General features: G+C 44.4%; 1 protein-coding gene across 3 annotated transcripts in view; it reads left to right on the forward strand.

Annotated features, from left to right (window-relative positions):
• Positions 1–13,670, forward strand: part of RPAP1 (RNA polymerase II associated protein 1) — a 59,741-nt gene that overhangs the window by 13,155 nt on the left and 32,916 nt on the right. For all 3 annotated transcript variants that reach the window (XM_067557947.1, XM_067557948.1, XM_067557949.1), the window contains 5 exons: positions 5,339–5,454; positions 5,951–6,049; positions 6,494–6,595; positions 8,208–8,375; positions 11,826–12,014. In XM_067557947.1, the coding sequence (XP_067414048.1) occupies positions 5,339–5,454; positions 5,951–6,049; positions 6,494–6,595; positions 8,208–8,375; positions 11,826–12,014 (674 nt within the window). The remainder of the gene's footprint in view (positions 1–5,338; positions 5,455–5,950; positions 6,050–6,493; positions 6,596–8,207; positions 8,376–11,825; positions 12,015–13,670) is intronic.

Here is a 13,670-nt window from a genome sequence, read left to right on the forward strand (position 1 = left end):
CAGAGGCAGCTGCTGCTGGAATAGCTTTCTTTAACTAGTACCTCCACTTCGCAAATAGCTGCTTTCTCTGGGAATGACTGATGCCTTTTGCTGCTGATTGGATGCCAGCAACCACTATTCAGTCCCAATGAATCCACATGCCTTTTAGAGGTGTATTTACAGCCCTTATGTCTCGGCTTCTGCCTTCAAGAGTTCAGCTGTCATGGAAGGCACTGCCTGTACTTGCAAGACAAGATGTTAATGGGAATTCTGTGGTGAATAGTCTTGGTCGGTTGCGTGACCTACATGTTTTTTTTTCTCACCTTACTTCCCATGATTGTTGTGTGTGGCTTGGATCTGAGAACCAACTGAGTGGATTTCCAAAGGAGGCCTGTCTTGTGCTCATGCAGGCATGGTAGTGATCGGGGTACTCTGCTGTTTTTTGGGTGGCAGTGTACTGCAAAGCAGTGCAGGAGCATAGTGCTGTAGAATTGCCATTTACAAGGTGAAAACTTTCAAAGTTAATCCTACTAACTTCTCCCTGCTGTTTCCTGTATTTTACTTTACCAGGGCTGGTCTTCGAAGTTCAGACCGAGAAGAGGCAAAGTGTGTAGGGGAGTGGGTGGGGAAATGCCAGTTTCTTGGCAATGAATATCTTGGCTCCCTGATCTGCAACAATCCCCTGAGTTCCCACTCAATTGTCTACTACCCTGGCTCAGCAGACATTCTGATGTCAAGTAATCAAGTATTGTTTTTGGTTCCCCTCTGAGCAGTGCTTCAGGGACACCCTGTAGTGTTTCCTTAGGTTTTATTCTCCCCAGCCACCTACTAGCAAACATATCCTTTCCTTCTCTTTTCCCTCCCTTGCCATCAAGGTCTTCTACTTTTTCATCTATCCGTGGAGATGAGGTGTACCAGTCAAGGCTCAGTTTTCCTTCCTCTCTCAGAATGGGGGAGAGGGGATGTGTCTCCTTTTCTCCCCAACCCCCATAAAAAAGAGATGGGAGACGGGGGCAGGAGTAAGTCTCTACCCTTTCTGTGCTCCCAAACGGAGGCTAATTTCTATCCAGTGTGCATTAAAGGCGGTGTGGCCTTCCAAGCTGTGGGGGAAGGTGAGATGCTGGGAACTGCAGTGCTGCCAGAGCAGAATAAGTGAACCTGCCATCAGTCTAGGCAGAGTCTTATTCCTAGCAGAGGCACAGTGCAGATCAGATATAAGGTTTCTGGATTTGCTGCAATCAACAATCTGTGATGTGCTTACTGCATACTTTAAAGTTTATTCCTATTTTCCTTTTTCAAGTTAAATTATTGGATGGGTCTCAGCTGAGTTGCTAGTGGTCTTCACCTAGGCACCAATGCAACTGGTGCTAATTGTCTCCTTAATTCCAATCTCACCAGAGAGGCTAAGGCCAGAATGGACATGGAGACAGAAATACCCTCTTGCTGCAGGTCCATGTTGGGGCACTATCGGAGGACACTGTGGGGAAGCCAGCACTGCTGCTGCGTTCGCTGTCCCTGTCCTCTTGACAACAAGAAGACCTCTGTCTGCAGGACAGTCAGTGCGATGTCTTACATCAGCATTGCATTCACTTACAGAACAGGAGTCCTTCTCCCTTAAATATCTATTCCCAGTCCTGCTTTCCTCCCTGTTGTTTTGTTTGTGCCTTGTCCTTTTCTCTATCTTGTTGCCTGTTTCTCCCTTCCTCCTCCTCCCCATTGTGCCTTTGTTGTTTACATTTCTCCCTGGGTCCCCAATTTCACGTTGTTCCTTTGCTGTCTCCATCTCTTGATCCTCTCTTCTGATGTGTTTTCTGGGTCACAGTGCAGCTTGCAGACTGCCTAATGAGATCTTTGAATTGCTCCTGGATTCAGCAGTGTGTTTTGGGGAGATAACAGTACTTACCATTTCCTTGTTGAGAGAGAGACGTTTGTGTGGAGGGGAAGGAAAGCTGTTTTGGTGATTATTGAAGAAAACGCCTTGTCCAACAATCCTTCCACTGTTTCTCCATGATAGTTTTCTCCCTCTCTGATTCTTTATCTCCATCAGCCTTAATAAAAGAGACTATTTTTAGCTTTTCAGTTCCAGAACAATGGAGTACAAAAGTTGAATCATAGTAAGTGACACTCCCTTGCCCCACTCCACACCAGGCACCAGCACAATTAGTTGAAATGGTCTTTAAAGGCTGGGCAAGGTTGTACTGGAGCTCTTGGGAATAGTGTGTTAGTTGGGGAGGATCCTTAGCTCTCCATAGAAGCCTATGTTGGAATGGGAAAGGGGAGTTTCTATGGGAAACTTCATATTTCAAGGAGAGGAGCAGGAGAGCAATTTATAGAAAGGAGCAATTCTAAAAATCAGTGAGGCATTTCCAACTGCCTGAGGTTACACATGCAGTGCATCGTGCCCGGCAGGAGATGTAATATTAATTTTGCATTAGCACTTAACTTTGGGAAGCTGCCACTGCTGATGTCAAGGAGTATATTCATCATGAGAAAACTTGCAGAAATAGTAACTGTGAATCCTACAGGAGAGGGGGCAGCCTGGTTCAACAGCACTATGGGAGGCATTCGTTCAATAGTAGAAATTTCCTTCTTAATGAGAATAAAAGGCTTCAATTTCTGGTAAACGAGGTCCCAAGTCCTTTACCCAGAGGCTGTTCTCTTGTCAGAGGAAAAACGTGCCTGTAGGCTCTGGGAAGAAGAGTTTCGGGGGGCAGGAGGGAGAGGAGTTTATAACTCTTAAAGTAATGGACACTCAGCAAAGTTTTGTACATATGCTGCGTTCAGGCTACCAGCTTGTGTTTCTGTAAAGGAATTTCTCAGTAATTGAACAATCTGCTGATGCCTTGGAATATGTATCTATCTTTTCCTGTTGACAAGATTTGTAATGCAAGGGCCATCAGTAACACTATTAATCCTGTTCATGGCATGATTAAATTAGCCCTATTCATGTGTCAGTGATTGATGGAGAGGGGAAAAAACTTGTTGAATTAGAAATGTCAATAGATTTCAATTTTCTGGTGATTTTACTGGTGATCCTCTTGTTTCACACTCATCACCCACCAACATGCCACCTTCTTACATTTCAGATGCTTTTTTTAAAAAAATTAAAATGTGCATTGGGCCTTGGCTGAAGCTCTGTGGAACAGTTTTCTGGCTAGGGTAGATAACTCTGCGCTTGGTTCCTTGCCTGAGTCAATACTACACCGATCATGAGTCTGTGGCTATGTCCCAGAAATTGTGGGGGTCCTCTCTGATTATTAAAGGGCTAATTGCAGACAAGAGCCAGGAAAAGGCTAGGGCTCAGGCCGTGCCAATTAACTGCAGGAAGAGGACTCATCAGGGAAAAGGATTCCGTGTATCCATTATTCCTTGCAAAGGTGCTTTAGCGCTCAGGATTAGCAGCAGTGATTTAAACAGCCTCCGTGTCCTGCTCTTGTTTTGTTCCATTAGGCGGACAGATACTGAAGGCTGATACTCTTTAGTGCCTTCTGGTCACAGCAACTAGTCTTTGTCCAGGCTGCTTCGAGCTAATGTTTGAGTGATTTCTTGGGTAGAATCTGGAGATGGAGAAGACTCATAGCATCCATCCTTAAGTCAATATGGGATAGTTTTCTACTGTACCTTTGCTTAGTTGTCTCCAGTTACGTGTTCCAAGCATCCCTTCCCCGTGGAGATTAGCCTGCAGCCTAATTCATCTCTCTGTCAGGAAGTTTCCATGACGTTGAGCCTGAATTTCCTCTCTCTCAATTTCTTCTAGTTTAAAGCTCTCTTTATTATGCTAAATAATTGATCTTCCTCCGTAGTGTTTATATCTTTCAAATACTTGTCAGCTGTTGTCGTGCTTCTCCACTGAGTCGTTGCTCAGCCAAGCTCACTCACACTCTCTCTCCCCCCTCTCTCTATATATATGTGGTTAGCTCTGTGAAGGCTGTTCACTCACTGCAGAAACACTTCTTCATGGCATAGCAGTTGTTTTCCCAGTTGCTCCAGTGGCCTCTCTTCCCGTAACTCAGTACTGTGGCCGGGTCACGATTTCGTCCATCCCTTCTGGTGTAACAGAAGGTCTGACATAAAACAGTCCAATGTCTTCACCAGAGGGTCTTTTGGCCCCAGCTACAGGCTCCTGCCAGCCACTTTCCCAGTGGCTGGCTAGGGAACCCAGGCCATCCCACTACACCAGGTTCCAGTCCAGGGACCCTGTAACCAGCAGCCAAGGTCTGCGCACTCCCACCTCTTGCTGCTTTTTTCTTGGGCTCCTTTCTACCCAGCCTCTCTCAGCCTTGCCCTTTTTAGCTTCTTAAGTTCCCCTTACTCTGTTCCTCTACATAACATCTCCCAGGGTTCTCTCTTCCTGGAAGTCCAAATCTTGTCCTTCTTTCAAGGTGCAGCGCTAAGGCTTGCCCCACCCCAGTGGCTGATTTATGCCTTTCCAGTTGCTTGCTAACCTTCTCTAGTCAGGCTAGGATCCCAGGGTTTATTCCTTCCCCTTCCTGCCGGGGCTTTCTCTTCATCACCTCTTCATTCCCAAAGGGTGACTGCAGACTCTCTCACTGCAGCCCCCTTCTGGTACAGACTTCCGCTTTTTATACTAACGAGCCTGCGCTTGCCCAAGTGGGCTCCAGGGTCAGTTAAGCTTGGCTGTCCCTCCAGGTGCAGCCAGGTAACTTAACTGGCTTCTCAGACCCATGTTATCCCACTGAGGGCCTGTGTGTGGTACACACTCTATCACAAGCTCTTTTAATTTTTTCTCAGAAGTCAGTCACTCCAACTTTTTATTAGGTACCCAGAACTGAACACAACATTGCAGGTGTGAATGCTTCAGATCCATGTAGTGATGGACTATTACCTCTCTGTCCTGTGACGTATCTCTATGCAGCTCAATATTGGCCTGACCATTTTGTTACCATATTTCACTGCAGACTTATAATTTACTGTCCATTCTCCTCTGTGCCTTTCAGCGTTACTGCTTCCTAGTTTTCTATATCTTTGTTTCTGATTATTTTCCCCCAGGTGATGTTAGTTTGCATTTCTCAAAGTTGAATCTAATTTTTTTTTCTATCCAGGTTTCTAATCTCTTTGTATTATTTGTGTCCCGTCTGGTGTTCCACTCCTCCCAAATTAGCATCATCTGAGAATTTCATTACAGTGCTGTTTGCTTCCTCTTCTAGAGTTTGTGAAAGATTAAAAAGGCAGTAAATCTTTGATGTTTATGCATCGGCTATGAGTCAATTTGAAGACAGTTTTCTTGTTACTTTACATGAAAACTGCATATGAAATGCTCTCAAAGCCAAAAATTTGGCTGTCTCCCTCTATGCCCAGGAAAGATAATGCCTCTGATGCTTTCTCTCCCTCCTCAAAGAAGTTGACCTTCCCATCAAGCCCCAGAAGGAATGGATCCACATGGACAATGTGGAGTTTGAGAAGCTGGAATGGATAAAGGATCTGCCTCAGCCCCGACAGAGGAGAACCAAAAAGGTTTGGAAAGTAGAAACTGATTTTCTCCCTTTACATTTGTTTGTAGGATGTGTGGTTCATGTCGGTAAAGTTTTCAGAGACTGATGTTGCTGGAAAATGAGCCTTCTCTTCTTCGAAGTATAAATGATGCCAACAATGGCATCTCTCCAGATCTGCTCCTGTCCTCTCCTAGGGTGTGATGAGAATCCAGTTACCATGTTCATCCAATCTTGGCCTTTTCCATAGTACTATTCAGGGTTGATCTGTAATTAGAGGGAACCAGAAATTGAGATGGGAATTCAGTCTCTAGTGACTGAGAGATCTGGGAACTTGGAGTTGGAAACTGGAATATGTGGGGAAATAGGAGGTAAGGGCAATGAAAGTAAGTTATGGAGAACTTGGGACTTTGTGAGCTCAGAGCTTGAAACTATATTGAGGAAATGAGATATAGGATCTGGATGGAGTGGAGTGGAAGGCAGTAAAATAACTTTTTTTTTTTTTTTTTTTTTTTAAATAGGGAATGCAAGCACGATTTAATTTGAAAGGAGAATTGATTCCTCCAGATGCAGATTTACCTACTTATTTGGGCTTACACCACCATGGAGAAGAAGCAGAAGTAAAGGAGATACCAGAATAAAGTGGAAATGCAAAGAGAAGAGTGCTCGTTATTCTGATTTCCATGTTTAATTCTCAGATTCTTTTTGTGTCTGGATATTCTAGTGATGGGCACTTTAGGAATGTATAGATGATTCTCTCTTAAATTAGGACCCAGGAGAGAGATCAAGACATGCTCAGCCACTCCTGACCCCACTCCCTTTAATCCCATTTTAAAATGTATATACTTGTAAAAGAATACCCACATACAACTGTTTACCTATCAAGGTGAAACCTGCCTTTAGCCAGTTACACAATGAGGTAGAATCTCTTCAGTAATTTGCCTAAAGCAGCACCCACAACTCTTTTGCAATGCAGTTTATCCCTTGTTCTATGTAATATTTTGTAATTACTCTAAGGATCCTGTTTTATCTATCTTTTTTCTTTCCCCTCCCTCTCTGTTTAGAGGGCTGGTTACTCCCTCCAAGAGCTCTTCCACTTGTGTCGTAGTCAGATCATTCAGCAGAGGACGTTGGCGCTACAGGTGCTGGGCCATGTTGTCCAGAAGGTGAGTGACCTTTGTATGGAAGTTCCTCCTCCTAATTTACCCTGTTGGCAATGTCAGGGCCCAGATTCTCTAATATGATGCGTTCACTTTGTATTGCTCAGGCATCACAAAGTGGATGGATTCCAGCCAGAAGTCACCAGCAGAGAATTCCCCCTATGCAGGAAAACCCCTCACTGGTGTAAAGCTGGCAGAGCCAACTCCTGTATCATCTGCCCCTATCTGCTTGGCAAAGGGGCAGGGTGTGTGCATGCGCATGGCTACTAATGTCAAGCGTGGGCCTGTGCTGAAATCAAGTGGAATTGGGATATGGGAAAACTGAGCCCCAGGTATCTGTAGAAAATGATGCTCAAAAGTGCTGTTCAGCAGTGTCACAGAGATGGCATATTTGATGCCTCCATGGTTTCATATGGCATAAGCTATTTTATTGTGCCCTCCTCTCCCATTGACTGAGCAAGCTCTGTGACACGTTTGTTAATATAGCAGGTGAGAATGAACCATCCTCCTCATGCAGCAATGTGCCAGCACCAATGGCAGAGTGAATTGTCTGCCTCAGTGGAAAGCAGCACAACTTCCTACCTGGCTCACAGGGAAATACTGCAGGGGATGTCAGCAATGAATGATGCAGAGAGGACTTAATGTGAAGAACTTTGGGGGATGGGGTGAGGAGCGGGGGTTTGGTCCAGAATGAAAAAGTACAATCTCTGGAGGTGAGGGAAGGGGAGCCATTCACTCCAGAAAACAAAAGGAAAAGATAGAAACCAAAGGATAAAGAATCTTCCTCCTCCTGGTGTACTTGCTTTTCACTCTCTCTGCCCCACACGTCGATAGGGTCAGTGCAGAGGGACTAGACCACAGGGAGAGAGCCATAGTTCAGTCTTAGGGCGTGGTTTGTCATGATTAAATAGGGAAGGAGCTGGGTGACACAACCCAAGTGTGAAATGTCCACAGATTGCGGAATGGCAGGAGGTGTGTGGGACTGCTCCCCTCTAGTGGAGGTACAAAAGGCGTGTTCTGGGGGAATATTGGACTGGGGGTCATGAAGGTGCAAGCAGTCTGGTGTTCATGATGTGCCATGGCAGCACGACCTTCCTCATGGATCCATGTACTTTTGCAGTGTATTTGCTCTTGTATGTTTATCCCGTTAGGGCATTTTGGGGACCTGCCCCATGTAGAGGGGGGAGCGAAGGAGAAGGGGATTCAAAAGAAACCATGGCAGCTTGTTAGTGGGAAACATTCCCAAAGTGCACAGCATTATGGGTATCTGAACTGAACTTGGCCCTACTGAATTTCTCTGCACCATGCATGCCCATTGGAGTCCAGGATGCCCATTGGATTCTCTTTTTAATTGGTTCTAAAGCTCCTCTTTTGCAGGCAGCTGGTAGGGCCATTCTGGCATTAATCAGCTTTGGATTAAATGATGTAAACATGTGTAGCCGCTATGTAATGTTCCTGCCTTCTGTGCAGCTCCCACTAGACAAGATGCTCCATTGTGGTCCTGACCAAACACAGCTCTCTCAGCTGCTTTACGTTTAACACAGGCAAGAGCAAGTATAGTGCATGTTAACAGAGTGACTCTGTTCTTAATGCTAAGGATGACTGGCATTTCTTTCAGGCCAAGGCTGGGGAGTTTGCCTCCTCCCTGAAGGGTAGTGTCCTGCGCTTGCTGCTCGATGCCGGATTCCTCTTCTTGTTGCGCTTCTCCTTGGACGATACAGTGGATAATGTCATTGCGGCATCTGTCCGTGCTCTCCATGCTCTGCTGGTGTCCCCTGAAGATGAGGTGAGAGAGCAGTGCTGAGTTTAATACCGATTTGGATGTGGGAATCAGAAGGGAGCAAGCCCTGGTGGCCAATGTAGCATTGTTCTCAACAGAATACTATTTTCATGCTTTGTTCAGTCTCTCTGTATGCAGTGGGGCTTCCAGCACTCCTTTTCCTCGGCCTAATTGCTTTAATAGATCTCACTATTCACAATTTGTTTCCGCTGTTCAGACTAACTCTGCCTTGCCTTAAATTCATCCCAGGGCTGCTGAACTTCTCTCCTTTCTTGGTGTTCACATGCACTGTATTACTTCACAGCCCCATTTAGTCAAGCTATATGTATGTAATTCTTTTAATCTGATCTCTTAAGTCAGTGGTTTCCAGCCCTTTGTCGTGGTGCCCTGTTTCCAGCCAATGGACTGGCAGCTGGATGTTTTCCTCGCTGATGCTTTATCCCAGCACAGCTGCCACTCGTACTCCTTTCATCTGTCCATTTTCTCTTGTTTCCTCTCCTGGGCTCTTTTGGTCTGTTTTTCTTACTTTGATATTTTTTTTTCTAGTGTCTTGGTCTTGTTTCTCATTCTTTCCTCCCTGTGTCCCCTTTTCACCAGAAGGCTACAGAGTTTTTCTGAGGTGTGGATGTCATTGATAGCCTTTTGGAGCAAAGACCCATCTGCTCTCCTTGTTTGGTTTAGCTCTGCAGAAGCAGAGGAGCATGGGCAAGCAGTCTGCTTCCTCAATATGCTGTCCTTTGGCCAGAAGCTGCTCCCATGGTGGGCTGCAATGGGCTGTCACTGAAGTAGACAGGGAAAGCAGGTAGCTTCAAGCAGTTCCCTTCAACTTCCTTCAATCATAGGAGCATAGTCACAGTGGGGGAGGTGAGGTGAATGGAGGGTCATGTAGCTTTGTCTTACTGTTCCTTTCCTCTGCTCCATCATCCCTTGGTCTAATTGTGCTTTCCTGGGTGGGCTCTGCCCCCTGCATTGGAAACAATGCCATAAACTAATCCCTCCAGCCCCTTAATCATTTTTGTTCTTCTCAGCCTCTCTTTGATTTGTCTACATGTTTCTGGTAAGAAGGTGCCCAGAACAAAATGCAGGAGTCCGAGGTGCTCTCTGCTGGAGCCATAAAGAAGGAATGTTGCCTTCTTGACTTGTGGCATAATGACTTTGCATATGCAAGGCCAGAAACTCTACCAATAATTTCACTGTAAAGGCATCTGTCTGTGTGGTGATTTCTCATTTTGAACCTCCTCAGTGTGTCACTCATGTTATCAGGCTTCAGAGGGTGTCTCCAGACCTATGAGGGAAGGATAATCTTGTGTTTAAAGTTCAGGACTGGGCATCTGCCATTATGTTCTTGGCTCTGCCACAGACACACGGCGTGATCTTTGACAAGTCTCTCAGCCTCAGGGTATGTCTTCACTGGGGGCAGCAAATTCGCCACAGTCAGATCGATTTATCCAGATCGACTGAGTGGAAGTGAAGATCCGCTCAATCGATCTGGAAGTCGATTTAGTAAAACCACTTCCACGAAAAGCGTAGTGCTGCGTCAACGTGTACACATTTCCCGTTGATGCAGCGTAGTGGAGATGGCGCACAGAACAGACTTTAGGAAGTCAATGTAAGTTATGCAAGCTACTCTGTGTAACTTGCATAACTCCTTTCGACTGCCACCAAATTTGCTGGTAAGTATAGACCAGGCCTTAGTCTGCTTGTGTCAAATGGGGATAAATGATACTGCCTTGTCTCAGGGATGTTTGGAGGCTCCATTCATTAATAATTGCAATGTATTTTGAGATCATTGGCTGGAAGATAATTTACATGTGCAAAGCACTTGTTATCAAGTGGGATGCTCCGCAAATATGTCGTCATTAACTTGTCTCATCTTCAACTGTGCATGACCTGACTCTCTTGAGGAGTACTCCAGTTTTCACCAGGTGTGTCCAATTTCTGCCTAGTTAAGGGTCTTGTAGCAGGGTGTTGCAGTGCCTGCCCTGCTTCCGCTTCTGCTGTGCTCACAAAGTCACTCAGAGACCCAGGGATCAGTAACCACTGGTGTAGGTTTATTTACAGGTTGTGCTCCCAACACCTTTTCACTGTACACAGCTTGCGTTTTAGCATCTGCACCCAAGAAGGAAGAGCTTCCTTCCTCTCAGCCCTTTATGCAGTCCCAGGCTAATTGGTTAGGCAGCTGTCTCCCATTCTCTAATTAGGCACAGGTTTTCTCCAGCCAGCTCCAATTTACCTCCCTAAATTGGGGCTGGTGTGACAGAGGGCTGACTTAGCTGTTCTTGCCCAGCACCCTGTCACAGGTCTGTTAATATTTCTGTTATCTCTGTTATAATTTCAGGTCTTTATCATTCTATCTTAAACTTTCCCTTCATCCATAAATTGTCTTGTCTAAGGAGGTGGCTTATCTCTTTTAAATTATTTGAAGAATGAAATAATCTATCTAGAGCTTTTTGACTTCTAGGTTTAAAAGAGTGGAATCCCAATTTTATGGTTTCCAGGTGGAATTCCAGCCTTCTCTCTGAGCTCTTCCCTTTTGTGACTACATAGCTAACCCTTCATGTTGTCAGCATTGTTTTTTGAGTCTAATGATAATTCGAACTTCTATAGCACCTTTCATCCAAAATTGTTCAAGCATTTTACAAGCATTAACTAAGCCGTGTGACACCCTTATGAGGCAGGTAGCTAGTAGAATAACCATTTTACTGATTGACAGACCAAATAATAGAAGTTTAAAAGGGCTCTGTCAAGTGATTTAAGCTTCAGATTTATTTTTCATTTAAAAACAAAGCTCTTCTGCAATTAAAAATATTCATTGGAAAATGGGTCTGGTTTGGATGTAAACATTTCTGAAATGGTGGAAGCTCAAATATTTACAGCCTTGTTCTAGAGCAGCAGAACCTGAATGTGAAATGGGATGTAAACAAAAGTGAAGCTGTCTAGTGTATATGTTCATTGCTCAAGCTGAGAGAGGTGAAAAAGTAAACAAAAAATTTAATATAGAAGAAATTGGATAGCACTTATTTTAACATATGTTTTAACTCAAGAGCGCCCCCCCTAGGTGACCCATTAGAGGTCAACAGTGAACCAATTGTAGAAACCAGAATAGAACCTAGAAATCTCACCTTTCAGCTGTCCAGTTAACCGCTAAATTGTAGAAGCCAGAATAGAACCCAAGAATCTCACCTTCCAAATGTTCAGTTAACTGCTAAATAAACAGTTATTCCCCCTCCTGCATATCTGTTTAGAATGCTTTTGTCTCAGTGGAATTTGGTCCAGTCTGAGGTTGGCATCCTCCCCATGTCCCTTTAACTTAGACTTGGGCTTTGTAAATCCACCATGGTTTCTTGTTCCCATTTTGGGCTGTGTTGGCTTGTATTCAAAAGCATTTTTTAAAATGCTTCTCTTTCCACCCTCACTTTACTATAATTTATGTATGTGCTATTCTTTTCCTTACAGGAGTATCTTGACCAGACTTTCTCATGGTACCAGGGGATGGCTGTGTTCCCCTTCACACCCAACAATGAAGAGGAGGAGGAGGAGGAAGAGGAAGATGAAGAATTGACTCTAATGGAAAAGAGACAAGGAAAAAAATCAAAGGATGAAAACAAGACAGATCCAGATGTAGCCCGGTATGATGTCATAAAGGTAAACCATTGCTATGTCTGGAATCTTGCCAGCCAAACTGTATCTGCATGAAGGCTGTATGTGCTGTTAAAGCTTTTGCCAAGCTGTATGTTGAATTAGGGTTCTCTGAACAAGTGGTTAAAACTCTTCCCCAGACTGTCTGTGTTGTGGTGTTGCCATATTACTGGAAAAGTTACTTTACTTAGACTTTCAATAAATTCTAAAATTTGATCTATGACCTCTATGTCATAAGAATCTCCCCACAGGTAATATTGAGGCAAACATATTTGACTTTTTTTTTTTTTTTGGCAGACTTGCTAAATGTTTGTTTAAAAAGATTAAGATTGAATTCAAAATAAATTAATCTAGAAACACATCTATTTGTTGGATAAAGATTGCTACTAAGGTGTATGCATGCATGCTAGAGCACTCTAGATCTAGAGTGTTACAGCTAGATGGAGAAAGACCTAGCTAGATGGACCTAGATTGAAATTCCAATGGGATTTCTGGAACATTGGTCACCTTGGTGTCACCATCAATTACAGCATCTTATAGTTAAACTCTAATGATCTGGAGGATGGGGTGGATTGCACCCTCAGCAAGTTTGCAGATGACACTAAGCTGTGGGGGTGGTAGATACTCTTGAGGGTAGGGATAGGATACAGAGTGACCTAGACAAATTAGAGGATTGGGCCAAAAGAAATCTGATGAGGTTCAACAAGGACAAGTGCAGAGTCCTGCACTTAAGACGGAAGAATCCCATGCACAGCTACAGAGTGGGGATCGACTGGCTAGGCAGCAGTTCTGCAGAAAAGAACCTACGAGTTACAGTAGACAAGAAGCTGGATATGAGTCAGCAGTGTGCCCTTGTTACCAAGAAAGCTAATGGCATATTGGGCTGCATTAGTAGAAGCATTGCCCACAGATTGAGGTAAGTGATTATTCCCTTCTATTTGGCACTAGTGAGGTCTCATTTGGAGTACTGTGTCCAGTTTTGGGCCCCCCACTACAGAAAGGATGTGGACATATTGGAGAGAGTCCAGTGGAAGGCAATGAAAATGATTAGGGAGCTGGAGCACAAAACTTATGAGGAGAAGCTGGGGAAACTGGGCTTGTTTAGTCTGCAGAAGAGAAGAGTAAGGGGGGATTTGATAGCAGCCTTTAACTACCTGAACGAGGGTCCAGAAAGGATGCAGCTAGGCTGTTCTCAGTGGTGGCAGATGACAGAACTAGGAGCAATGGTCTCAAGTTGCAGTGGGGGAGATCTAGGTTGGATATTAGGAAAAACTTTTTCATTAGAAGGGTGGTGAAGCACTGGAATGGGTTACCTAGGGAGATGGTGGAATCTCCATCCTTACTGGTTTTTATGGCCCGGCTTGACAGAGCCCTGGCTGGGATGATTTAGTGGGGGTTGGTTTTGCTATGAGCAGGGGGTTGGACTAAATGACTTCCTGAGGTCCCTTCCATCGCTAATCTTCTATGATTCTATGATAACTTGAATGTTAATTCTTTATGTGCTTTACTTCATCCCTGTCCCACTGATATGAGACCTAGAAACAGTCATTTTTGTCATCTTAGAGCCAACCGTATAGATAGTGATAGCATGGTCACTGTTGCTGATATATAAATTCTCAGTTACAGCATTTTGACCCAAGTGCCTAAGGCTGTGTTCAATTC

The sequence above is a fragment of the Emydura macquarii genome, unplaced genomic scaffold, assembly GCF_026122565.2.
Source record: "Emydura macquarii macquarii isolate MOO-44397 ecotype Brisbane River unplaced genomic scaffold, CSIRO-AGI_Emac_v2 contig_1876, whole genome shotgun sequence".
In the NCBI taxonomy this organism is placed as follows: domain Eukaryota; kingdom Metazoa; phylum Chordata; order Testudines; family Chelidae; genus Emydura; species Emydura macquarii.